The sequence below is a fragment of the Bos javanicus genome, chromosome 5, assembly GCF_032452875.1.
Source record: "Bos javanicus breed banteng chromosome 5, ARS-OSU_banteng_1.0, whole genome shotgun sequence".
Taxonomy (NCBI): domain Eukaryota; kingdom Metazoa; phylum Chordata; class Mammalia; order Artiodactyla; family Bovidae; genus Bos; species Bos javanicus.
The window spans coordinates 113,262,196-113,285,796 of record NC_083872.1 but is presented as its reverse complement, the minus strand read 5'-3'; the positions used below and the strand labels follow the sequence as shown (position 1 = coordinate 113,285,796).

General features: G+C 53.0%; 2 protein-coding genes across 2 annotated transcripts in view; both read right to left on the bottom strand.

The window, feature by feature from the left end:
• Window positions 1-4,664, bottom strand: part of SREBF2 (sterol regulatory element binding transcription factor 2) — a 58,010-nt gene extending 53,346 nt beyond the window's left edge. Inside the window, exon 1 of the mRNA XM_061418675.1 lies at window positions 4,359-4,664. Coding sequence (XP_061274659.1) covers window positions 4,359-4,446 — 88 coding nt within the window. The 5' untranslated portion in view covers window positions 4,447-4,664. The remainder of the gene's footprint in view (window positions 1-4,358) is intronic.
• Window positions 4,665-5,954: 1,290 nt separating this feature from the next.
• On the bottom strand, window positions 5,955-23,116 carry CCDC134 (coiled-coil domain containing 134). The gene is made up of 7 exons (XM_061418679.1): window positions 22,961-23,116; window positions 21,373-21,491; window positions 20,542-20,663; window positions 20,252-20,336; window positions 18,309-18,490; window positions 17,968-18,039; window positions 5,955-8,490 (listed from the first exon to the last, which is right to left on the bottom strand). The coding sequence occupies exons 2-7, from the start codon at window positions 21,473-21,475 to the stop codon at window positions 8,365-8,367; spliced, it is 690 nt and encodes a 229-aa protein (XP_061274663.1). The 5' UTR covers window positions 21,476-21,491; window positions 22,961-23,116; the 3' UTR covers window positions 5,955-8,364.
• Between the last annotated feature and the right edge of the window lie 485 nt (window positions 23,117-23,601).

Below are 23,601 nucleotides of genomic sequence, written 5' to 3'. Positions count from 1 at the left end.
GGGAATGAAAAGAACCGACCGCCAAACTGAGCTCCTGTCATAAGATTTAGGGCCACCTTAGTTATGGGAACACGGAAAGTAAGCAAGTGAATAAATGGGGCTATGATAAACCCTAGGAAAAAACAAACAGCGACAAAAACCGGAGAGGATCTACCCGAGAGAAAAGAAAACATGCCCACAGAAAAATCTGTACATGAATGCCCACAGCAGCTTAATTTATAATAGCCAAAATGTGGAAACAAGTTAAATGTCTAACAAGTGATGAACCGATAAAACACGGAGTATCCATATAAGGGAACACTGGTGCAACAGATGAACCGCAACATTATGCTAAGTGAAGAAGGCCACTCAGTGTATGATTCCATTCATGTGAAATGTCCAGAAGAGGCCAATTCACAAGGGGAGAATGTAAATTAGCTCACTGAAAAGTTTCTCCACTGAGAACCGCTGCCCCTACTTGCCCTCCTGACTCCGTTTACCTAGCCTTGGACCACTTCACCCAATCGCTTCCTCCAGTGGATCTCCTAATTGCCAAATCCCACGAGTCCTTTCAGAGCCTCGTCATCATTGCTGTCTTCTGCAGCCCTGTCTCCATCATCCATTGTTCCTCAAAAAGCTCACTTCCCCTTAGGTTATTACACTTTCCTCGCCTGTCTGGTTCCACCTTTTCCTCTCACCTGTGTCCTCAACTCACCAATCTGAGTGACTAGTCTTTAATCTCCACCCCCAGTTTTGACCTTCTCCTGAGTATCTGTCTCCCGTTTCCTACTAGTGCCTCAATTTCAGTCCATTTAAAGACAAATTTTCATCATCTCCCCAAACCAGCTCTTCCTGCTACCTTCTGAACCCTCCCAATGCCCTACATCAAAGCCTAAATGGGAACTTAAATTCCACCTCTGCTCTGTCTTCAGGACCAAGTTTCACTGAGGCCAAGTCTTGTCATGTCCAGCACCTTGTACAATGGCTACTTCCTCTCCCCATCCCGTCACTCTCTTAGGATTGTCATCACTCACCCAGATGACTATCTCCTTGAGGCAGGAATGAGTTCTCTAGGTGGTAGAAACCCTCTCTCCCCCACCACACACAAACAAAAAAAATATATGTGTTCATACCCACAGAGTCTCTTCTTCAGCTGACTGGCTCCCAGAAGCATCTAGCCCTGATCTGATCCAACACCAAGGGCTGAGCCTAATATTAATTATCCTACTCCTGCCTAGCTCAAAGTCCTTGGACTCTTTCAAACATTCCACAAATATTTAATTCTAGGCGAAGGAAACAAAACAAAGGTCCTGGCCCTCATAGGGTTGATGTTCTGGAGGGGGTGTATGGGTGAGTATTCAAGGATATCTGCAGACCACCAGTCTTCAGCCCACTCAACTTTGCTCTAAGACCTGAGTGCAGGGCCATCTCTTCGGTGTGGTCTTCCTGGTAAGCCAGTATTTACCAAGCTCCATCCACACTCACTGACTTTCACTAATTGCCCTCTATAACTGAGCTATTCTATACTCAGTATGCTTACCAGGTAAAGCATACTCAGTATGCTTACCAGTGGTAAAGAGTCTGCCTGCCAATGCAGGAGACAAAGGAGATGCAGGTTCAATCCCTGGGTCGGGAAGATCCGCTGGAGGAGGAAATGGCAATCTACTCCAGTATTCTTGCCTAGAGAATTCCATGGACAGAGGAACCCTGCGGGCTATAGTCCAAGGGGTCGCAAAGAGTTGGACAGAACTGAGCATGCATGCATATAACACACACACACTACAGTTTTATTATCATTCATCTCAAGCTCCACAAAGCCATAAAATCCTATCTTCCTATGTTCCCTATAGCTCAGACACTACAGCTGACATGTGAATACTTGTTGACCAATGAAGACAGGGAACCACTTTATCCCAAATCTAACATGGAGCCCTGTGAAGCCACTTAACCACTGTGGGAGTTTCCAGAATGTTCATTTTACTCAATCATCTATAGGTGTAAGGTTACTACTTAACCACCAGGTACTTCAACACAGTGCACTTCCCCAGTGGTTCAGCAGTAAAGAATCTGCCTGCAATCCAGGAAACACAGGAAATGTGGGTTTGATCCCTTGGTCCGGAAGATCCCCTGGAGAAGAGCATGGCCACCCACTCCAGTATTCTTGCCTGGAAAAATCCCATGGACAGAGGAGCCTGGCAGGCTATATAGTCCATAGAGTCGCAGAGTCAGACACGACTGAAGTGACTTAGCATGCGCACAAGCACACTTTAACACATTATAAATTTATAAATGAAAACAAACAGGGATCAGTTTCTGAACGGGAATGCAAAATCCACACAAATTTCTTTGTGTGAGGCTGTTGGTAGGCAGTTACAGACATATTCCTTACTGGCTGTGTATGCCTTATGGGTAAGTTAATCAACTGCCTTGAGCCTCAGTTTCAGGATTTATAAAAAAGGGATGAATGTAGTATAACAAGCAGTCTCTACCTGATGGAACTTGTTAAGGATTGAGAACATTGATGCATACTAACTGCTTAACACGGTGCCTGGCACACAAGTGCTCACAACATGTTAGCTGTCCTTGTTAAGTTCCAAGAACCTCCCTCCCTCCATTTGTCAACACATCTCTGTATTTGGGAGCATCCAACAAAAAAAGTCTGTGGTTAGATTTAGGGCTTCGTTTAAGAGTCTTACCACACTGCCTGGATGACCAAAATAGGAAAACAAGGTCAGGCCACAGGGTTGTTACAGAAGCAAAATGAGAAATGGATCCTCTTCATTTAGCTGCTGCCACTGTCTCTTCCCCTGGAAGAGAATCTTCTGCTGCCTCGGTTTCTTCATCTGTATAATGAGATGAAGCCTTCATACCTGCCTGTAAGGCTGTAGTAAGATCCTGGCACAAGAAAGCACTTTGTAAACTGGAAAGCACAATGCATCTGAGTCACTGACTGATTAAGAGCATGGGTTCTGGAGAATCTAGAGGGAGTGACTTGAGACAAGTTAACATATCTGACTTAGGTCCCCTATAAAACCGGAGCAGTAAGAATACCTACTTCAGGGATTGTAATGAGGAACCAGTGAAACAATATAAGTAAGTAGGGCCTAGACTATCAGAAGAGCCCAACTGCTGCTGCTGCTTCTAAGTCACTTCAGTCGTGTCCGACTCTGTGCGACCCCATAGACGACAGCCCACCAGGCTTCCCCCGTCCCAGGGATTCTCCAGGCAACAACACTGGAGTGCGTTGCCATTTCCTTCTCCAATGCATGAAAGTAAAAAGTTTAAGTGAAGTCGCTCAGTCGTGTCCGACTCTTCGAGACCCCATGGACTGCAGCCTACCAGGCTCCTCTGTCCATGGGATTTTCCAGGCAAGAGTACTGGAGTGGGGTGCCATTGCCTTCTGCTGGGAGTTATTATTATTACTAGGACGACTTATCCACTCATTGGACCTCTCACCCCCAAAGATCAGGTGAAAAGACTGATGTTAGCAGCGACGGCAACACTGACCCAGTAACTGTGTTCTGTAACCAGCTTGGGTGACCTTGGGCAAGTCTCTGACCTCCAAACTTTGGATTCCGTGATCACAAAATGATCCCCTGGGCTCCTACAGCTCTTCCACTCCGCTGTGAAAGTGGCCGGAACAAAGGCCACCCGACTCCCCAACCTGTCCCCGAGGGGGTCGGGGAGAGCACAACTCAAAATTCCTGCGGCTCAACTCTCTTTGCAGCGCGACAGCAGGAGCGCCCGGGTCTCTATCGCGGGGAGATGCGTCCAACACTCCGCCGCCACCGCTCGCTTCATCAGCGACTAAGCTTCTCGCTGCCCCCCAAAGTTTCCCCAAGTGCCGGGAGAATTCGGCCGCGGTTCAACCCCGGAAAGACCACGGAGGGGGAGGACGCGGAGCCTAGGGGCCCGGCCCCGGGAATCTCCCAGAGCCGCCCACGCGGCCCGGTGGGGAGTGACAGGTGCGACGGAGCCGCTTGGGCGAGCAGGCAGAGCGGGACCTCGGACGCCGCGCGACGGAGGCAGCGGCCGCACGCTCTCCGCTGGCCGCTCCCTTCAGGCCCCCCCGCCCCTCGCCGACCCCGCGACCCTCGCTGGGCTTCCGGACACGAGGCGCCCCCCGCAGCAGCTCCCGCGCGGCCTGCCGGAGCCCAGCCGCCGGGCGGGGCTGAAGCCCGCAGCGCCCGGAAGGGTTGCAGACGGCCGCGGCGACCGCGCGCGCCGGTTCCTCCCGCGTGAGACGGGGCTGGCCGGTGGCGGGCTGTGTGTGAGGAGAAGGTGGGCGCACGCGCACCCGCGCGCGCCGCCGTAACCCCTTCCTCCCCGCGCGCGCCCCCCGCCCCCCGCTCTCCCACCCACCCCACCCCACCACTCACCGTCAATGTCCCCCAGGGTCAGCTCATCGCCCAGCTCCGTCAGCGTCTCCATGGTCTCCAGACCGCCCAGTTCGCCGCTTCCGTCCATCGCCCGGCTCGGCGCAGAAGACCACCTCCCCCGCGCCCCACGCCTCCTCTGCCGTCCCGCTCAGGGAGACGCGGGGGCGGTGCCGCCGTCGCCGCCCATGACACCCAACAGCCCCCACCCGGTTACCGCCTCAGCGGCCGGTGCCAGCCGCCGCCATGTTTGCGCCGCGCGGGACGGGGGCGGGGCGGCGCTGCCCCGCCCCCAGCCCGCGCCCTCCGTGGCCCCGCCCCCCGGGCCGGGCGCCCCCTTGTTTGTTGTCAATGGGACCAGGCTGGTCGTGGCCAATCGGCGCGCGGGCCGGCGCGTGGGGTGATGGCGCGTCGACGATCAGCAGCTCGGATTTGCATAGCGAGGCCCCACCTCTGGCGGCTCTTAAGCGAATACGAAGAGCGAGTCCCCCGGGTCCTCAGACCAACCTCCTTTACTCCCGTGATTAAAGGAACCGTTCCCTTTTCTCTTGGTTTCGCTCCGCGAGCTAACTCGGTCCACCTGCTAGGGGTGGAAGGGTTAATGCCGTCCGCCCCACGTCCGCTCGGAGCCCCCCGGAGCACATTACGTCATCCTCCCAGCTGTCATCCTCCTCTCCCCCCCACCCCCGCCTCGCTGCCCAGCCCACTGGAGCGGGCAGAATCAAAACTGAACCACCAACACTGGGCCCCCCCCCACCCCAAGGAGTTTGGAGATGGTCTCTAATCACGTTCCTCCCAAGCCTTTCTACCGAGACTCGCGAACTGCCCGAGTGCGGAGCGTTTGTTTTATGAACTCTGCGCCTTTGCATCTGCCGCGACCACGTGTTTACTCCAGCGGTCTCCCCCTGGGTACTTCCGAATCTCCTGCAGTCCTTTAAGATAGTGCCAGTGCCCCGGAACCACCACAGGGTTTCTGGGGTGCGGTGCGAGCACGACATTTTGACAAAGAGTTCCGCAGAGATTCTGAGGCGCAACCTACCCACGGATTCCCACTTCTTCAACCACCTCACTTCCCCACCTCGCAGCTGGTCACGGTGTAAACAAATGTGCAGGTTTCTAGGAATTTATACTAAGGAATAAAAGGACGAGTGCTCCGAGAAGTGCGCAAGCACATGTGTTCAAAAGTGTTCATCACGGAATCCCCTGTAACCTGGAAAAACTGGGAAGCTCAATAAGGACCTGATGAATACATTACATCCACACAATGTAATACCATGGCATAGTTAAACGTATGCCATGTATATCTATTGTATATCAAATGTATATCTCTTGACAAAGACTTTCACAATATATTGTTAAAAGGGAAAAGCTGTCTCACTAGTCGGTGAGAGCAGTTGCTTGGTGGTCAAAACTTAAAATCAGGTTCACAGGTTGGGTGGAGATAACCATATGGACATATGGATCCACTTATGAACCCTGTGACTTTGGGCTGGTTAAATAACTTCTGTTTTGTTTTCCTTCTCATTTTTGTCATCTCTAAAAAACGAGGGGAACAGTGCCCCCTGGGAGTGGTGAAGATGAAATGAGATCACTTGCACACTCATTTGACAGTATTTATTGAGTATCTCTGTGGCAGGCAAAGAGACAGTTCCTGCCCTCTGAGAGCTTCCAGTCCGTTGAATTAAACAGACACTGATATTTAAGAGGAAACCTAAAATTCTGTGGTGACAACTGCATCTGGTATAGCCAGGGGAACACACAAAGCAAACAAAGGCCCTGAGGCAAGAGGAGCTACTGCAAGCCAGCACGTGGATAAGGCTTGACACACAGTGCTCATACAAGGTAGCTACTGTATCGGTAACTGAAAATCACATGTGATCTGTGTGCACATGAAGGGCAAAAAGGATGGAAGGTCCAACAGTTGAGCCTCAGTTATGGTTATGGAGTGGTGAGATTAGGGTGAATCATACTTTCTTCTTGGCATATCAGTGTTACTTAAAATTACTTTTTATAATCAACATGTATAGCAAAGTACCTTATGGGGAGGGTAGGGGAGACACAAATGTTCTTTTCATTGTTTACATGCAGGAGAGTTGATATAGATGATAGAAGTCTCACCTTGAAACAGAAAACCAAACCCTGCTGCCCTGCTCTGGCCAGGCACTGAGCTGGACAGTGCCACCTTCAACTCCACCACCAGTGGCTCTCGCAGGGCTCCCACACTAGGGGGTAGTCTGCTGGCACACCACACCGTGTACTTTCACTTTGGTTCAATGCCCCTCCCATCCCAGAGCCTCAGTAAGCTACTGCAGAGGGCTGCCTGAGCACCAGGTCAGGTAAGTGGGCACAGTGCCTCCCGCTCTGCAGCTGTTCCCTCAGCTCCCAGCTAGACCTGCCCAGGGAGGAAGAGAGCAGAGTGGTTCTGTTTGTACCTTTCAAGGTGTCAGAGGGGAAAACGTGGGCTCATTGGAGGGTGGAGAGGAAGGCATCAACCGAGCCGGAGAGAAATGAAGGTGTAGAAGGAGGAGTTCCAGAGGATAAAGGTACTAAAATGGGGCAGAAGTGAAGACTGGTTAAGACTGGGCCCCTCTCTCTCTGGCTGTGCATACAGTGGGCGCTCACCACATCTCTGGGATGAATGAAAAACCATCAGAGAAGGGCTCTTGTCACTGAGAAACCAGGCCCCAGCCTCAGAGAAGCAGTTTAGGGCTGGGCAGAGGGTTCAGGCATTATCAAATTCATTACACCAATGAAGCGACAGCACAGGGAAGGGGTGGGCCAGGGTCACTCAGCAAGTCTGATGGGCTAAGACCCTGGGTCTCCCTTGGGCTCCGTTAGTGGTGGGATATTGGGGATAGCTGTGTGTCTCTTCCCTGGCTTGGCAAAGTCAAGAGACAGAGCTAGAATTCCCCCCAGAGCCCCTCCCTTCTCTGCCTGGGAGGGGCATGACTGAAGGGCGGCTGCCTACTCAGGGCCTGAGTCCCTCTGCAGCTTCCCACCCCCCTGGCCCTGGTCTCTGCTTACAGGCCTCCTGACACAGGGGGCTTGCTGTCTGGCCCATCCATCCTGGGAGCAGCCCTTCCGCTACAAAGTACAGCCTCCTGCAGAGCTCCAGCCTGTTCCCCAACAGCGCCCCCAACAGGCCCAGGGGCTCCCTGAATTGCCAGAGAGGACAAGTTGATTCTTCCCTGGGCCTGCCTGCTCAATGACTGTCCCTCAATACCTGAGGACAGAGATCAGGCTGCTCCAAGACTGTCTTGAGCTAAACACCCTCCCAGGAAGGGTACTTCTGGTCCCTTCCCAACACTGACCCCTCATCAAGGACGGTGCTGAGAAGGGAATAGGAGACCAAAGCCAAGCCTCTGCTTTGCTGCCCTGCCAGGGCCTGAGGCTCCTCCTGGGTAGGCAGAACATTCTCTAAGGTGGTCTCTACAGCTGAGGGCCCCAGATCCCCCTGCCCAGGCCCCCTTTACCTGCTCCGTGGAGAGGCTCACATCTCCCTGGGGCCCAAACCAGCCTCGGTCAGCCCAGAGCATTTGCTGGCTTTTATTTTCTCTGCAGGGGGCTAGGATCTGTGCCTGGCAACTCAGTGACACAGTGGGCCCAGCAGCAGGCATGACACCTCTGCACATGGCTCAGAGCCTAGTTCTGCAGCCTCCCCATGAGGAGCGGCTGCCAGCGGGCCAGCGGTCCTAACCCACGGTGGTGGGGGAGGGAGTCCAGCCCAGGATCCTTCCTGCTTCCCCCAGCATCTCCACAGGGTTAGGTCTGCAGAACAGCACTCTCTGGAAGATCCCTTGGCACCCCTCCGAGGAGGTCCCTGGGAGGAAGTCCAGCCTTCTGTGGCCCAGTCCCTTCAGTGAGGGCTCGGAGCCAGCCCCAGGGGGCCAAGCAGACTCTGGCCTCCTCTCTGAAGGCACCAGTGCTCACCATCAGCTACGCTTCTGCCATGTCCTTTTCCTCCCAACTGGCCGCCTCCTGGTCCTGTGAGCCCTGGCCCGCTCCAGGGCTATAACTCAGACTGTGATCTTGAGATCCGAGGGCCTTTTCGGATCTCTTTCCGCTTCTCTTCTTTCTTCCGGCGTTTCTCCTCTTCCCTCAGGGCCTTCTGGAAAGGGTCAGTGCTGGAGATGAACTGAGGGGAAAAGCAGAGAGGTCTATTAGGTCAGTTGGCAGCAAAGACTGTGCTCTGAGCTAGGCTGCTGTGGGCTGTGGGTACAGGAAGGTCACTGAGACACAGGCCCTGGCCTTGGGGGAAGCCCACGGACATGGAGCTAGTAAATGGGCTCAGGGAAAACTGCTGAATGGGTCTCAAAAGATTAAGCAGGAGCTTGCCAAGCCAACAGGGTGAGGGAAGAGGACATTCCAGGAAGAGGGACAGGTGTGGAACCTGCACAGCACATTTGAGAAACAAGCGACAGACTGCACTCGGGGTAAAGGGGGCTGAGTGCCCAAGACCCGTCATGGGCCCCTAGAACCTTTGGTGGGAGGGGGCAGTCAGTGAGCGTAAGACAACAGGGGTCCTACTGCTTGTGGACAAGCTGCAAAGTGTAGGCAAGGAAGTATATAGAAAGCAGCTGGATCAGAGGTTAAACTGCCAGACCTGGAGAGAGATGGAAAGAAGATGACAGTGATGCCCAGGCTTGTGGCTTCCCTAGTGGGTGCAGGGTGGTACCCAGTGAGAAGACAAGAACATGTGGTGTGCTGGGCGGGAGGAGGACGGGACTCTGGCCGGGGCAACCCCCAGGCCCTCAGCTCTTCCTCCCCGACTCTCCAGACTGGTTCATCTGAACCCAGGGCTTCTGTCGCACCTCTACAGTCCGTCACCCCTCAGATTTGCATCTCCCTATCTAAATGCCTGTCTGACACCTCCACGTGTGTGCACATGTGCCCCAAACTCAGCATGGCTCCATCTCCCCAAAACCCAGTCCCCTTCCAGAGTCCGTGTCCTCATGAACAGCAGAGTCCCACATCCCAGTCAGCAAGTAGGGCAGAGACCAAGCATCACCCCCACCTGCCCCCCACTTCCCCAGCCGCAGGTCCAAACCCTTCATAGTCCATTGCCAAGGTCTGGCCCATTTTAACCCCTAAGTCTCAAACCCATCTCTTCTGTCTCACCTATCATATCGCTAACCCCATCACCACCCCCTATACCTCTCCTGATAAACCTCGGCACATCCCAGGGTCTCTCCACACCCACTTTGGTCCCTCTGAAGCCATTCTCCTCGCTGCAGTCAGATATTTTCAAAATGTAAATTGCACTCCTGCTGAAACCCTTCCTTGACTCTCCACACAGCTCTATCTGCAGGCCCACCCTGCCCACCCCTCCTCCCCCCTCATTTCTGGCTCCTGGGTTCCTTTGTGCCCACTTCCAGCCCTCTGCACATGCCGTGCCCCAGGCCCAGAACGCTCTTCCCGGCTCCCACCCTCTTTGCCACAGTAGCTGCAGCTCAGCGGTCCCCATCCCTGGGGTGACTCCTGCCCTTTCCCGGCTGGGACTGTCTCCTCCGGTTCCTCTCAGTGCTTCTCCCCTGCGACCACCTGCTTCCGTGACACCTGCTTCACACCTGTTGCCCCCACTGGATCACACTCTCCCCAAGGACAGGTGGATAGTGTGGGGTGCCGCTCACTGTGACACAAGCCCCAGTGTGGTCTGATGGGCCGACAGGAGGTGCTTAGTATGTATTTTTTTAATGAGTGAATGAATCATGTTAGAGTATGAAATACAGTAATATCCACAATTCAGATAACTCGTTGGGAAATATGCCCCTTTTACTTGTTCATATGGTAAATCTGATTTACCATATGATGTTGGTCAAGGCAGACGTTAATAACAAACTAGGAGCTCCACCTTGTGGAGTAATCCACCTACTGTGTTAGATTGAACCACAAGTCTGGAAGATGGGATGAAGCCAGAGAAGTGCAGCCCAGAGAGGGTAATGATCTGCACAGGTCACACAGCTAGTCCCAGTTGGGACTAGCCGCCAAGCCTCCCAAGCTCCCTGCCTGGTGCTTCCCCGATCACACTGCCTCCTATCCCTACAAGTTACTTCGGATCCTCCTGGGAAGCAAGGAGGAGCCAGGAGACCCCCTCGGGCCACAGAGGACCCCATCCTCTGGCTCTGGCTGGGGAAGGACCAGTCAAGAGATCCTGGCCCCTCCAGCCCCAGCAGGTTGGGTCTGCAGAGAAACAACGCCTAGTCCTTTCCTGGCTCTCCTCCCAGCTGGGCCTGGCTAATGCCTACTTTAAATTCGGATGCTGACCTCCAGTGGGCCCTCCCTGCTGCCTGGAAACCCAGGATGTTGCCCTGGTCCACTCCCTGTCCTGCTCTCCTAGACAGACCTTCTCCTCGAGCCTCCATCTCTCCTCACCTCCTCACTCGCAGACCGTGACCTCGCTTCCTGTTTCACAGAGAATGGAGACGCTAAGGAGACAGCTTCCGTGAGCCCCCGCCACCACACCCACAGACCCATGCTGCTGTGCCCACGCTGCTCTTCCAGGCGAGGCCACCCCTCCCCCAGGCAATAGCTCGCCTCTCTCTCCCTCCTCACCTCTTCAGGGATGAGACTCCAGTGACTCTCCTACCCCTACACTGGGGGTTCTTCCCCACCCCTGCCATGGGTGGGTCCCCTCAACATGTAACATGCAAATGCTGTTCACTCTGCTCTCCCATCTGACTAAGATATCCCTTGGAACCCATGCCCTCCTCCAGTTAGTCTCCCTTTGGGTCTGCTCCCCTTGAAAACACATCTCTTTACAATAGGTAACAAGGATATACTGCACTGCTGCTGCTGCTGCTGCTGCTGCTGCTAAGTCGCTTCAGTCGTGTCCGACTCTGTGCAACCCCATAGATGGCAGCCCACCAGGCTCCCCCGTCCCTGGGATTCTCCAGGCAAGAACACTGGAGTGGGTTGCCATTTCCTTCTCCAATGCATGAAAAGTGAAAGTGAAGTCGCTTAGTCGTGTCTGACTCCTAGCGACCCCATGGACTGCAGCCTACCAGGCTCCTCTGTCCATGGGATTTTCCAGGCAAGAGTACTGGAGTGGGGTGCCATTGCCTTCTCCAGGATATACTGCACAGCACAGGCAATTACAGCCTCTCTCTTGTAATAACTTTTAATGGAGTAGAACCTGTAAAAATACTGAATCACTATGCTGCACACCTGAAACTAACATTAAAAACAAAACAAAACAAAAGAGTAACTTTTCAAAAGAGTCAGCTGTATTTGATGGGATGAGTCTACTTCCTTTCATCTCCTTCTCTTGAAACTCAGTCTTTTATCCCCACCACTTGACCAAAAGAGCTTTTACCCAGCTCTCTGAGGGCTGGTCTCCACGCTGCTAAGCTCGGCGGCCGATTCTCAGCCCCAACTTCCTGACCCTCCAGCGACGTCCGATGGCACGTCCACTCTCCTTCCTGTCACATGGTCTCAGGGAACTGATTCTCTCTTGGGTCTGCTACTACTCCACTGATCCCTCTTGGGGTGCTCTGTGAGCTCCTCCTCACTCTCCCATCTCTAACTGCAGGCACATCCCAGACCACCGCTCTATCTGCCCCGTCCCCCTGCCCCCCAGAGTGATGGCACATGGTCTGTCATCGGCACGACTCTCACATTTGCAGCTCTGGCTTTAATAAGCTCTCCCCTGAAATCTAGTCCTCCTCCTTGACATCAGTCAAGTCAAAATCAGTTACCTCCTCGACATCTTCATTCAGATGCCCATTAGGTCCAGAAACAAGGCACTGATCCCCAATCCAGCCCTCAAACTCGCCCCGCCACTTTGCCCATCTGGTGGAAAATAGCAACCCCAATCTTCCGAAATTGTCAAGTCATCCTTAATGCCTCTCTTTTACTCCATATTTGCTTCCTTAGTAAATTGTACTGGCTCTACCTTCAAAACAGAACCAAAATCTCACCATTCCCAACAGCCCCACTGTTGTCACCCTGGTTCAAGCCACTGTTAACTCCAAACGGACCAGCACAGCGGTCTCCTCACCAGGATCTGTCTCCACTCTGGTCTTCACACTATTTGCCACGCGGCTGCCAGGCTGACCCCTAAAAGGGCTAAGTCAGAGCCCCTGGCCCTGCTCCTCTGTGTCCTGGAGTAAATGCCAAAGCCCTGGAGAAGACCTGCAAGGGATCTTATGATCTGGACTACGACTCTGACCTCCCCTTCCCATGCTACTGCCCTTCCAAATACGCTTCCAACTCAGGGCCTTTGCACCCGCTGCCCCTCCAGTCTGGAAAGTTCTTCCCCCAGAGATAGGGCTGGCTCGCTTGCTGCTTTCAGGTCTTTGCAGTTAGAACCTGCTGTGTCCAAGTCACATGAAACAGCAACGATATCCTCACCTTATCCCTGGAATTCCTTAACCACGTGCCTCTGCCTTTTCCTCCGTCGCCCTTGTCACCATCTACCATGGATTTTTTATTGACTGTCTGTCTCCTCCAACCAGAATGCCTTTCCCAGGTGGGCAGAGCTGGAGGGCTTCTCTGGTGGCTGGGATTCAGCAGATGCTCACTAAACGCTGAATGAAGGCATACACTCTGCTTCTGAGCCTTCATGCAAGCCAGTCCCTCTCCCTGGAAGGTCTTCCCTGAGATGGTCCACCCGGCAACTCTTACTTGTCCCAGAGCCTTGGCCACCTGCTTCCACAGGTTTCCTCTCATGGGTCCCATGGCTCATAACACGTCCCTCTTCCACTGGTTCCAATGATCATGCTCAACTGGGACTGTGCTCCTCTGGTACCTTCCCCAGCAGTCTGTAAGCATCTGAACAGCAGGGAGAGGGCCAGATCCCTCTGGACGGGGACAGTGGCCAGCCCAAAGCCTGATACAAGCTGGCTCTAGTATCGTAAGTAGGGGCCCTCCCAGAATACCTACTGGTATGGAGGCAGTGCATGGGGGGAGCTGAGTAAACCTGGGCTGTTGCCGGCCTCCCCAAGTGGATACCTCAAAGAAACTGCCAGGATAGGCCCTGGGCCCCAGAGAACTTGATGGGGGCTCTCCTATCTCACCTCACCCACCCTGTCCAGCCCCCAGGGGCCCAGGAGGCCAGGACTGAGCCCAGCGTGGACTTTATGGACAGGAATTCTGGTCCCCCAGCCCATCCACCCTGCACCGGGCTGGGAGCCAGGCAGGACTGGGGTATTTGGGGTGGGGGCAGGGGCTGGCCTCCCAGGAGCCCTACAATGCAGGTTCTGTGAGGGGCCGGTGCTGCGCAATAGAGCACAGATGACCTTTAAAAAAAAAAGGTCATCTCAGAAACTTGCTGGCAGAGGGGTCTACACTGGATACTGAAAAGTGAGTAAAATCTTGGGACCGTCCCCAGCCGATGAGAAGGGAAGTGTGCTGCTTCGGTATGGCTATATCCAAGCAGAGCATATTACGATGACACTAAATCACACCTCTCTGGAGCCTGTTCTCTCTGAGGCCCACCTCCTGTGGGAGAGGCATTCATTTCATGATCTGCAGGGCAAGGAGAGCCAGCATCACAGCAGGAAAACATCTCCATGAGAGCCCGTGCTGGGAAAGGCAACCTGCCACGGCCTGGAGCCTGCCTGCGTGTCCCTGCTGAGTTCACCAAGAATCAGTCCTGCTGCTCTTGTCCAGGCTGTCTATCAGGGCTGTGGTGGCAGCAAGCCGCCGTGCAGGGTGTGTCCTCTTGGTTTCACATGAAGGGGAGGCAGCTATGCTAGTGTGAAAAACCGTATCACCCACTCCATCACCTGAAGCAAAGCCACTAGTTCAACAGGGCCCTCGAGTCAGAGGTTCCTCTACTCAGGAACTCCACTGATTGTTCACCTGAATGAAGCGCTAAATGGTGCTCTTAACCAAGCTGGCCTGACTGCTCTCCTTTGAAGGGCCTGCGTCTAAGGCTGGCCCTCGGCTGGCATCTCGGAACTTGGCCCTTGGCTGGTGTCTGGGAACCAGGATTCCGGGAGGGATTTCCATTACCCTGACTGATAAGAGTGGCGCCCTGCGCCTAAACCGTACAAAAGTGTGGTTTATGCCACAAACACGTGCTTCCCTTCTGGAGTGTGGAATTTTGGTATGTATTAGGCAGAGGGTCGGAGAAGGCAATGGCACCCCACTCCAGTACTCCTGCCTGGAAAATCCCACGGACGGAGGAGCCTGGTGGGCTGCAGTCCATGGGGTCGCTAAGAGTCGGACACGACTGAGCGACTTCACTTTCACTTTTCACTGTCATGCATTGGAGAAGGAAACGGCAACCCAAGCCAGTGTTCTTGCCTGGAGAATCCCAGGGACGGTGGAGCCTGGTGGGCTGCCGTCTATGGGGTCGCACAGAGTCGGACACGACTGAAGCAACTTAGCAGCAGCAGCAGGCAGAGGGTGCCTATGTGACCGTTCCCTGGTAAAAACTCTGGGTGCTGTGTCTTTAACCGGCTCTCCTAATAGATGACTTCTCACACATGTTTTCATAACCTGTTGCTGGGGGAATAAAGTGTGCCCCGTGTGACTCCACTGGGAGAGACACATCAAAGCTTGTGTCCAGGTTCCCTTAGACTTCATCCCAGGAGCCTTTTACCTTTTTTACTGCTGATTTTATTGTGGATCCTTGCACTGCAATAAATCAGAGCCTTGAGGACAACGACACACAGGAGTATTAACCAGTGACTCACAGGACTCAGTCCTCCCAGCAAATCACCAACCTGGGGGTGGGTTTCTATGGGTGGCAGCAGCCATCCAGCCCCAGGGATGATGCTGGGAGACCAACTGTCATAAAGTCCAGTAAGACAACAACCTGAATTAAAAGCCGTGACTCTTGCCTAGATGGTATTTCTAGCGACCAGGCATGCTGCATTCTGACTGACTGTTGTCAGCGTCCTAGCCATCTGGTCTGGCAGATAAGCAGGCTGCAAACTGGCAGGTCACACATGGCCATCCCTCTCGGGGGCCATGACCTGTGGAAACAAACCGTGGTTGACAACAGGACAGTCTGGGTCACTCATTTAGATGCCCATAGCTAATTCTCTGATGAGACTGACCAGAATCAAACTGCTGATCAGCCGACACTGCCCAGCTGACTGGCACTGCCACCTATACGTGTCCCTGTACTAGATATGGCAGTACACCCACCACCACAGACTGACATAAAGCAGAGGACTCTGAATCTCTGATTCAACCACCTAGAGACCCTGGATGGAACAGTATGGCCCAAGATCATCAGAATAATAATCACCTGGGGGACCTCCCTGGCACTCCAGTGGTTAAGACTCCACACTTCTACTGCAGCGGGCATGGGTTCGATCCCTGGTCAGGGAACAAAGATCTCACATGCTACATGGCACACCCCCCTTCTCCGAAAAAATAATAATGACCACTTGGCTAAGTACACTCCTTGCCAAGTCCCCTTATAGTGGCCCATGTGGGCCAAGACGGGAAATAGGTGTCTGTGAAAATTTTGCAAAAAATGCTCTTGTCCCACTCACTTCTAACCCTTTCAGACAAAAAGTCTAGGTGAAAGTAGGGAATAACTGGAGAAAAGTGAAATTATAGGTCCTGGGATGTGACATGTTGATTTTGCAGCAATATTCTAGGGAGGGACTGCCTTAGCCCCCAGGAGGCATGTGGAACAATTAATTCTCTTTGTCCCTTACAGGCCAGCACTGCCGCCTGGCCAAACAATCCTAGGGTTTATGCAAGCCAAGTGGCAGCTGCAGTTGAGTCAGACCAACTGTCCAGTGTGTCATTCTCAACCACGTGACAGGAAAATTCACATAGACGAGGTCACTGCTAAACTATTTGGCTCTGCCTGCTGCCATCAAAGGCAGCTCCCGAAGTAACTCTGCGCAGACACACAGTCCAGTACAACCTTACTTCAATCCAACCTTGGTATGAATCCTTCCGCCTGTCCTGATCCCTGATCGACCTTGGGTTATACCACACAGGGCAACCGAGGCAACTGAGCAACTCCATGGTAACACTGCCCCCATTGTTTAGCTCAAACAATGCAATGGTGACCCAAATCAAGTGGGAGACAGTGGACCATGGAATGCCTCCCCGATGCAGATGAAGATGGCTTTGGGTCTACCTACTGGCCCCAGTATCAGGCTTCCCCGATGGCTCAGTGGTAAAGAATCTGCCTGCAATGCAGGAGACTCAGGAGATGCAGGTTCAATCCCTGAGTTGGAAAGATCCCCTGGAGAAGGAAATGGCAACCCACTCCAGTATTCCTGCCTGGAAAATCCTATGCTCAGAGGAGCCTGGCATGCTATAGTCCGTGGGGTCGCAAAAAGCCGAACACGACTGAGCAACTGAACACACACACAAACTGGCCCTGGTAGCCACTAGCAATGACACTGAAGATCAGCAGCTCAGTCTAAACTCTTGTGTGGGTAGTAAGAGATAATAGATTGGTCTCAGATGACATCCTGATTTTCTAATATAAGATCTACTGATCCCCTAGCACTTATCAGAGCTGGTTGAGTTCAGGACCCTGGAGCATATGGTTAAGATCAACACTGCACGTGGCCTCATCTTGCTAGTTACAGTCCTACTGACAGCAGTCTTAGACGAACTAAACAAACGTGGTCCTAGTCTCTTCTGATCAGATTATGATACAGAATAAGGCATTCATGTAGAAATGTTAGTTAAGCCAAGACACACAGGGCTGGTGGATGGACTGGTGTGTGTGTGTGGTGGTGGTGGGAGTGTGTGTAGAATCCTCTCTATGGCCCTGAGCGTCCCTGCATTCTTGCTGGGTACACCTGACCCCTCTGTACCTGGGCCATTTCTCAGGTCGTGCTTACAGAAAGCAACCTTGAAGGATGAGGTGATGTCTGTCTACAAACAAAGACCAGGTTTGCTTCTGTTCACTATAAAGGTGGTGGATTTCCCAAGCTTGGTGTTCCTCAACGTGATACAAACCCACTGGCATCTGTCTGGACCCCTCTGCTTCACCTCTCTCCCCTAACCAAGACTTTGGAAATAAGGCAAACACGTACGACCAGGTTAACAGCAACTGCTTTCGCTGTAATGAACTCTGATGTCTCTAACCTGTCAGCATCCATGAAACAGCAGCAAAATCCTAGACCTTCAGCAGTACCCCCCGACACCTGGGGAGAGCTTGTCCTTTGTGGAGGCCAGTCCTCCAGCCCTTCCTGCACGGCCACTCTGACCCCACCCTCCCCTCTGCTGTCTGTCCTGCTCCCCCTGCGGCCTCCAGCCCTCAGAGCCCACTTCAGCTCTAGGATGAGAACACGTGCAGAAATGTGGGACAGAAAGCTGGTTAGGTGCTCAGAGGCTCAAGGGCAGAGAAGCAGGGCCTGACCTCCCATGGCTTCCCTACCATTCACCTGGCATGAACAGTGCCTACTGTGTCCTGGGATGGACGTCTTCATAGCCCCTGACTGCCCCTCATAGCTGAGGTTCACCCTGCATGGACAGAGAGGAAGCTGAGCCTAAGACAGGGCCAGCAGCTTGCCCAAAGGTACCAGTGAGTGAGAGGTAGGTTAGACCCAAACCCAGGCACTTCCGGCTCCAAGTCCAAAGCCCTCACACTCCACTCTAAGTGCTGCAGCTCCTGCTGGTCCTGGCCTCCCAGGGCCCAGCAGACACAGTGCAGACAGGCCCACAGGCCCCAGCAGCTCACCTCTGTGCGGTCTACTTTAAATGGGTTCTGGAAGTCAGAGTGTTTCTCGCTGATCCCCAGCTCCTGGGCCATCTGCGGATAAGGAAAAGCTAGTCATCCTCTGCCTTCTCCCGCATCTTGCTCACCCGCAGGCCTTTCCCTCCAAGGCTGGGATGGATGTGGGCCAGGTGATGACCCCCAGGCACCAAGGTCAACACAGAAGCCCTTGAAATGGCACCTCAAGGTGGCCCGAGGCTTATCACAGAAAATGCAACCAAGGGTTGACATTCAGACCCCACTGAAGCAGGCTCATGGTGCAATCACATAGAGGGCTCCCGGACCTCCTCTGCCCCAGTCCTTACCAGGCCGAGGATGGGTGAGTGGGGGCCCTGGTCAAAGACGCCCGACTGGTTGCAGAAGCTGATGCCCCAGCGGATGAGGAGGTTCCAGTTGGAGTTGTGGTCAAAGTAGTGGTGCACGATCCTTGGGAAGCGCAGCACCACGTCGCCGAAGAAGGCCGTGTTCTCCACCACTTGGGAGAAAGCTGGCGAGAGGACTCTGGTGAGCGGCTGGCAGAGATGGCCCTCTGCAGCCTCCTGGCCAGCCCTACACACCCTCCAGAGGACAGCGACAAGCCCACTAACCAGAGAAGGGAACAGTGCCTGCTGCACACAGGCTGACCACATGTGCAGTGAGTACTGAGGGATTCCTGTCACCGAATCATCAAAACCACCTTCAGAGTGAGATGTGGCTGTAATTCCCATTTCACACATGGCAAACTGAAGCTGACAGCTACTGAGCAGCAAACCTGGGCTGCAAACCCAGGTCTGCCTGACTCCAAAGGACATGCTTCTTCCCCCGTACCTTGCAGCTCAGAAGACTCGTTTGCCATGGAGACCAGAGAGGGGTGCCATTGCACAGATGGAGGCATATGCATCCCATGAGGCTTTGCTGGGCCTAACCTCCCCAACTTGGTACCATAATGTCCAGAACTGGGCCCTGGTGTTAACTAGTGTCTGTGAGGGGTCAGTTCTGTTAGGATGGCCAGGGAACATATCAGGGCTTGTTTTCTTTTTAGTATATGTCCAATTTTATTTTAAATGCTTAAGTTCTTATTTTGAAATAACTTTAGACTTACAAAATACACCACACAATTCCTTTACTCGGCTTCCTCTAATATTATCATCCTTATATAACCATTGAACAAACCATCTAAGACAGGAAATTAACATCAATACAATACTATTAACTAATCCCTAGACCTTATTTGATTTTGGTCAGTTTTTCCACCAATATCTTTTAGTCAACAGATCAGTTTGAGTTTAGTGTCCATTACAGTGGCAGGTTCCCCTGACCCAGGCTAGCGTGAAGAATACTAACTATACACCCAGCCCTGGTTGAGGGGGGGAGGTCTATTTGAGTGACCCCCACAGATAAGGCCCACGTCCTTACCAGCACTGGCCAGACTACACAAAGAGATAAGGGGACTCCTCCAAAGATATGCCAGGCTGGGTCTGAGACAAGTGGGACAGGGATCTCTGGGCTTCAGAACAATCCTGGATCACAAAGAACTCAGGAATTCACCAGGTTTATAGGTAAGAGCCAGGCAAACCACCTGTCCTCTTTCCCTTGGAAACTGGAGTTGATGGTGCCTTCCTCAGTTACAGTAGAGATTAGAGATGGTATCTGCCCAGCATTCAATATGTAAAGGCTACTTCTGTCCTGTCTCAGACAGTGTGACCTAACACACTTTATTGTTAGAATGTAACCAGTTAATGGGGAGAAATTACCACTGGAGAGAAATTCCTGGAAGAGGAGATGAAGGGATATAGAATATTCTTTTATTTATGTTGGTCCCACCTTGTCTCAAAAAGGATTTAAGGAGGTCAAGGCTTTTAGAACAGCAGTAAAGAGTGCTGGTAACTGCTCCCGTGGACCAGTCACTTCAATAGACCTCAGTTTTTTTCTTCTATAAATGGAAACAACCCTTGCCATCTCTACCAGAAGGGTCAGGGTGGTGAAGGCAAGGATTGCGGGACTGGAAGTGGGCAAAGGCTCCTCCCTGATTCTCCTGCCCCAAGCACAGGACAACACTACATAATGTATGTGTGTCAGGGATACAGAACCTGGCTCTGAAACGAGCCTAGAAACACTCGGAGAATCTCATACTGAGTGCCCAACCACCCAAGAGACTCCTTGAAGGTGCTGCAAGAGGGCATTCCCAGAGAGGAAAAGAAGAGTGACAAGAACAAGAGGGAAGGGGCAGCTGGAGAAGATCAAGGTTGCAGGGTAGGGAAGACCATACCATCCTTCAGTTTCTCGTCCTGGGGGAAGGGCCCATCTGGGAGCACACCTGCAGCAGTGAGCACTGTCCGGGAGTCCTCCAGCACCTGAGGGAAGCCCACCTGGGCTGAGTGGCTTTGCCAAGGTCTTCCCAGACCAGCCCCAGCCCTGTTTACTGAGGCCCTACTTCAAATCTTCTGTGGGTTCGCTTCCCCTTCACTGAACACCATCCCCGTGGGGAACTCCTACTCATCCATCAGTGCCCAGATCAAAGACCAGGCCTGCCATGAGCTGCCCTTTGCCTGCATGCACCTTAAAGAGCCCCTTGAGCATGACATCCAGGATCTTGTACTGCTGGTGGACATCGTTCAGCTGTGCTAGGTTTTTCAGTGCCAACAGCTGCTCCCTCCGCTTCACCTCAAACATCTTCTTGTCTGAGCACCATTAAGTTAAGGAGCTGGCACCAATTCTCCTGCCTGGACAATCCAGTGGTCCTGATCCAGAGGGCCCATTCCTGGCCAGCAAGTCTCTGCAAGGGGCATAGATGTGCATGGCTGGGACTTCCCAGAGAATGAATAAGCTGTCTGAGAAGCATATGAATCCTGCAACATATCATTATTTCACAGAGGATTCCACATCCAACAGCCTGAATACAACTGTCAGGACCTGGCTTCTGCCCTCCCCTCCCCTCCCTGTGGTCTTTCCACCATCTCCCACAACCCTTCACTGTTCCCAGAACCTCCGCTCCTCTGCTCACACTGTACACTCTGCCTGGGGTGCCCTCCCACCCTTCTCTATGAGTTTCCACTCTTTCAAGACCCAGTTTTTTAGTGGTAGCCCAAAATGCCAGGATTTGGTCTCCACCTAGGGTCTCACACAGAAAGTGCTAGGTACATGTAAAATCCTCAGGGTCCTCATGGTCCTGAAATATATGCCTTGCCTTCTCAATTTGTATGGGAAAACTGAGGCTCAGAAGAGAACTGACTTGATCAAGATCTGGTTAGAGTGTATTACTTTTTCTCCCCGATTTCTACTGGTTGAGGGGGGCAGGTCTTCCTCTACCCTGGAATCCCCCAAGCAACTGTGGTACAGAGAGACCTCATTTATAGATCCCTCTAAAATACCTCCAACCCCAAAGGATACAGATCTCCAGGCTCGGGTCCAGGGAGGTCCTCAGGGTGTCTGTGACTCCTGTTCCAGACAATAGCAGGACAGACAGGGAGGTCAGGAACTGAAGAAGGTCCATATCCAAGACTCTGGAGCTAAGAGAGCAACCCAGTGAAAGAAGGTGAGATCCAGAGCTTGGTGTTATATAATACAGAAAGTGAACTGAAAAGCAACTTCCCCTGACATGACACAGCCTCCAAATACCAGGAAGCCAGCTTTCGGAATCCCTGAAGCCCCAGTCCCTAGCCCAGGGCCAGGGACCAAGAGACACATGGTGAAGACATGGAATGATGGGAGGAAGAAAGATAAATGTCAGCACAGCAGGGATGCTCAGAGAACAGGTGTGGAACCCTGTGCTGGAGCCCTGGCTGTGCCTGACTTCAGGACCTACAGAAGGCAAACTGCTCAGCCTCTCTGAGCTTCATCTTCCTCACTGCAAAATGAGGATAAGGAGGTCATCTCCCTGTTGCAGAGACAGAGACCTGGGTGAGGCACTGTGCCTGAGGAAGGAGGGTCAACATCATTCCCCCTCAGTTCCCCCACCCTGGCCTTCCAGGAGGCCCAGGGAGTCAAAAACGTGAAACTTGTAGGGTTTCCTGCTTTTCCTGACTTCTGTCATCAGAAAGGAAGAAGGGTGCAGGGTGGGAAGGGAGGGAAGGCAGTTTTGGGGTAAGACGGCTGTTACTCTCCTAGGAACCACAGGCACCACAAGCAACACCTGTTTCTATCTAGGCAACATCCCCCAACTATTTACTGAGGAACTTTCATGTTCCTTGAATGTTCTGGAGCCAGGAATACAGCAGGAACAACATTCCCTGCATCCTTCTATCCCTAGTAGGGTTAAGAGACAGCCAACAAAGTTGTAAAACAAGCACAGAAGGATAAGAGGGAGTCGGCATAAGTGTGATATTAAAACCAGCAGTCAAATGAGGCCTCTACTCAGATGACAGCTGCCCAATTTTACCAACGTGGAGATGAATGCACAGAAAAATGAGGTGACTGCCCAAATCACTTATAGATCACTCATAGATTTTCCAGTTAAACTAAGAGTCTTAATGAACAGGCTATCTCAGAGCTGGCCACTGTTCTACCGGGACACCTGCCTCAGGGGAGAGATGCTCAGTTATTGACAGTGACCGCTCACAGAGGTCAACCAGGGAACCAACTCTGTTCCGTGCAGATCAGACAACTGAAGCCCATAGAATGTGAGGAAATAGTTCAAGCTCATCCAGAGCCCTACGTTCCACCGTCATATTCCAGACTCAACGGAACCAAACCCTGGTTAAGGCGAAACTTGGGAGTCAGGGAATATCAGATGGCCGGTAATGACTGAAGCGGGGAAGAAGTGGGAAATGAGCGAGGTGACTTGGTGGTGGGTTCTGAGCGGGCCATTCGGGCTTGCAGACCAAGGATGCCACCCGTGCCTTTAGAGATCCTAGAGGGGAGTCTTTCCAATGAGGTCCGCGAATCCCACACCCCACCCCCTGCAGCCAGTTCTGGGCCCTCGGTCCCTCCTCCCGCCCTCCAAAGGGGTCTGCTTGCCCACGGCCCTCGCCCTACCTACCGGGCCAGGCGGGCGGGGAGGGCAGGAGTCAGGCAGCAACCGACTCGAGGGTCTACTAGCGACCAGCAGAGACGTGGATTTTCATAGAATGCCCGCGAGTAGCAGCACACGGACCGCCGATTACTGTCCCCGCCCACCGTGCCACTCCTGACCAACGAGCGCAGGCCGCGACGGCCGCTCTTGGACCTCACTTCCGGCCCCGCCCAGTAGGCGGAGGCATCTGCCCGGCCTGAGGTCCGTGGGATTCCGGTCCCGCCCACCTTGCCGGTCCGCTAGCGCATTTGTAGCGTGCTAAGGTCGGTTTGGAGAAAATAGCCTGAAAGGGCGTATCAGCACACTGACGCCGTGATCCCTGCGGGACGGTCTTCCTAGCGCCCTCCCTGAAACTGTTTTGTCAGCTGAGTGTTTTTCAAACTGTATTTGTCAAAATCAGTTTAGTGGGTCGGGACTAACCCCTTTTTCTAAGTAATGTGCAATGCAGAGCTGGGACATCCCCTACTCGCCGCTTCGATCCACGAAATTCTAAACCAAGCTCGTTGGGTTCTTCCCTGGTCTATGATTTTGTACAGCATCAGTATAGACAGACCCGAGGAGAGCTCCGAAACCGTGTACAACCCGGTATCCTTGTCTTTTGAAGTAAA

Coding starts and splice junctions, on each gene's coding strand:
- CCDC134 (XM_061418679.1), bottom strand. CDS start 21,475: ATGGACCTTCTTCAGTTCCTGACCTCCCTGTCTGTCCTGCTATTGTCT. Junction 20,664..21,372: donor GGACCCGAGCCTGGAGATCT/GTATCCTTTGGG, acceptor AATGGTGCTCAG/ACAAGAAGATGTTTGAGGTG. Junction 18,040..18,308: donor ACTCACCCATCCTCGGCCTG/GTAAGGACTGGG, acceptor CCTTATCCGCAG/ATGGCCCAGGAGCTGGGGAT.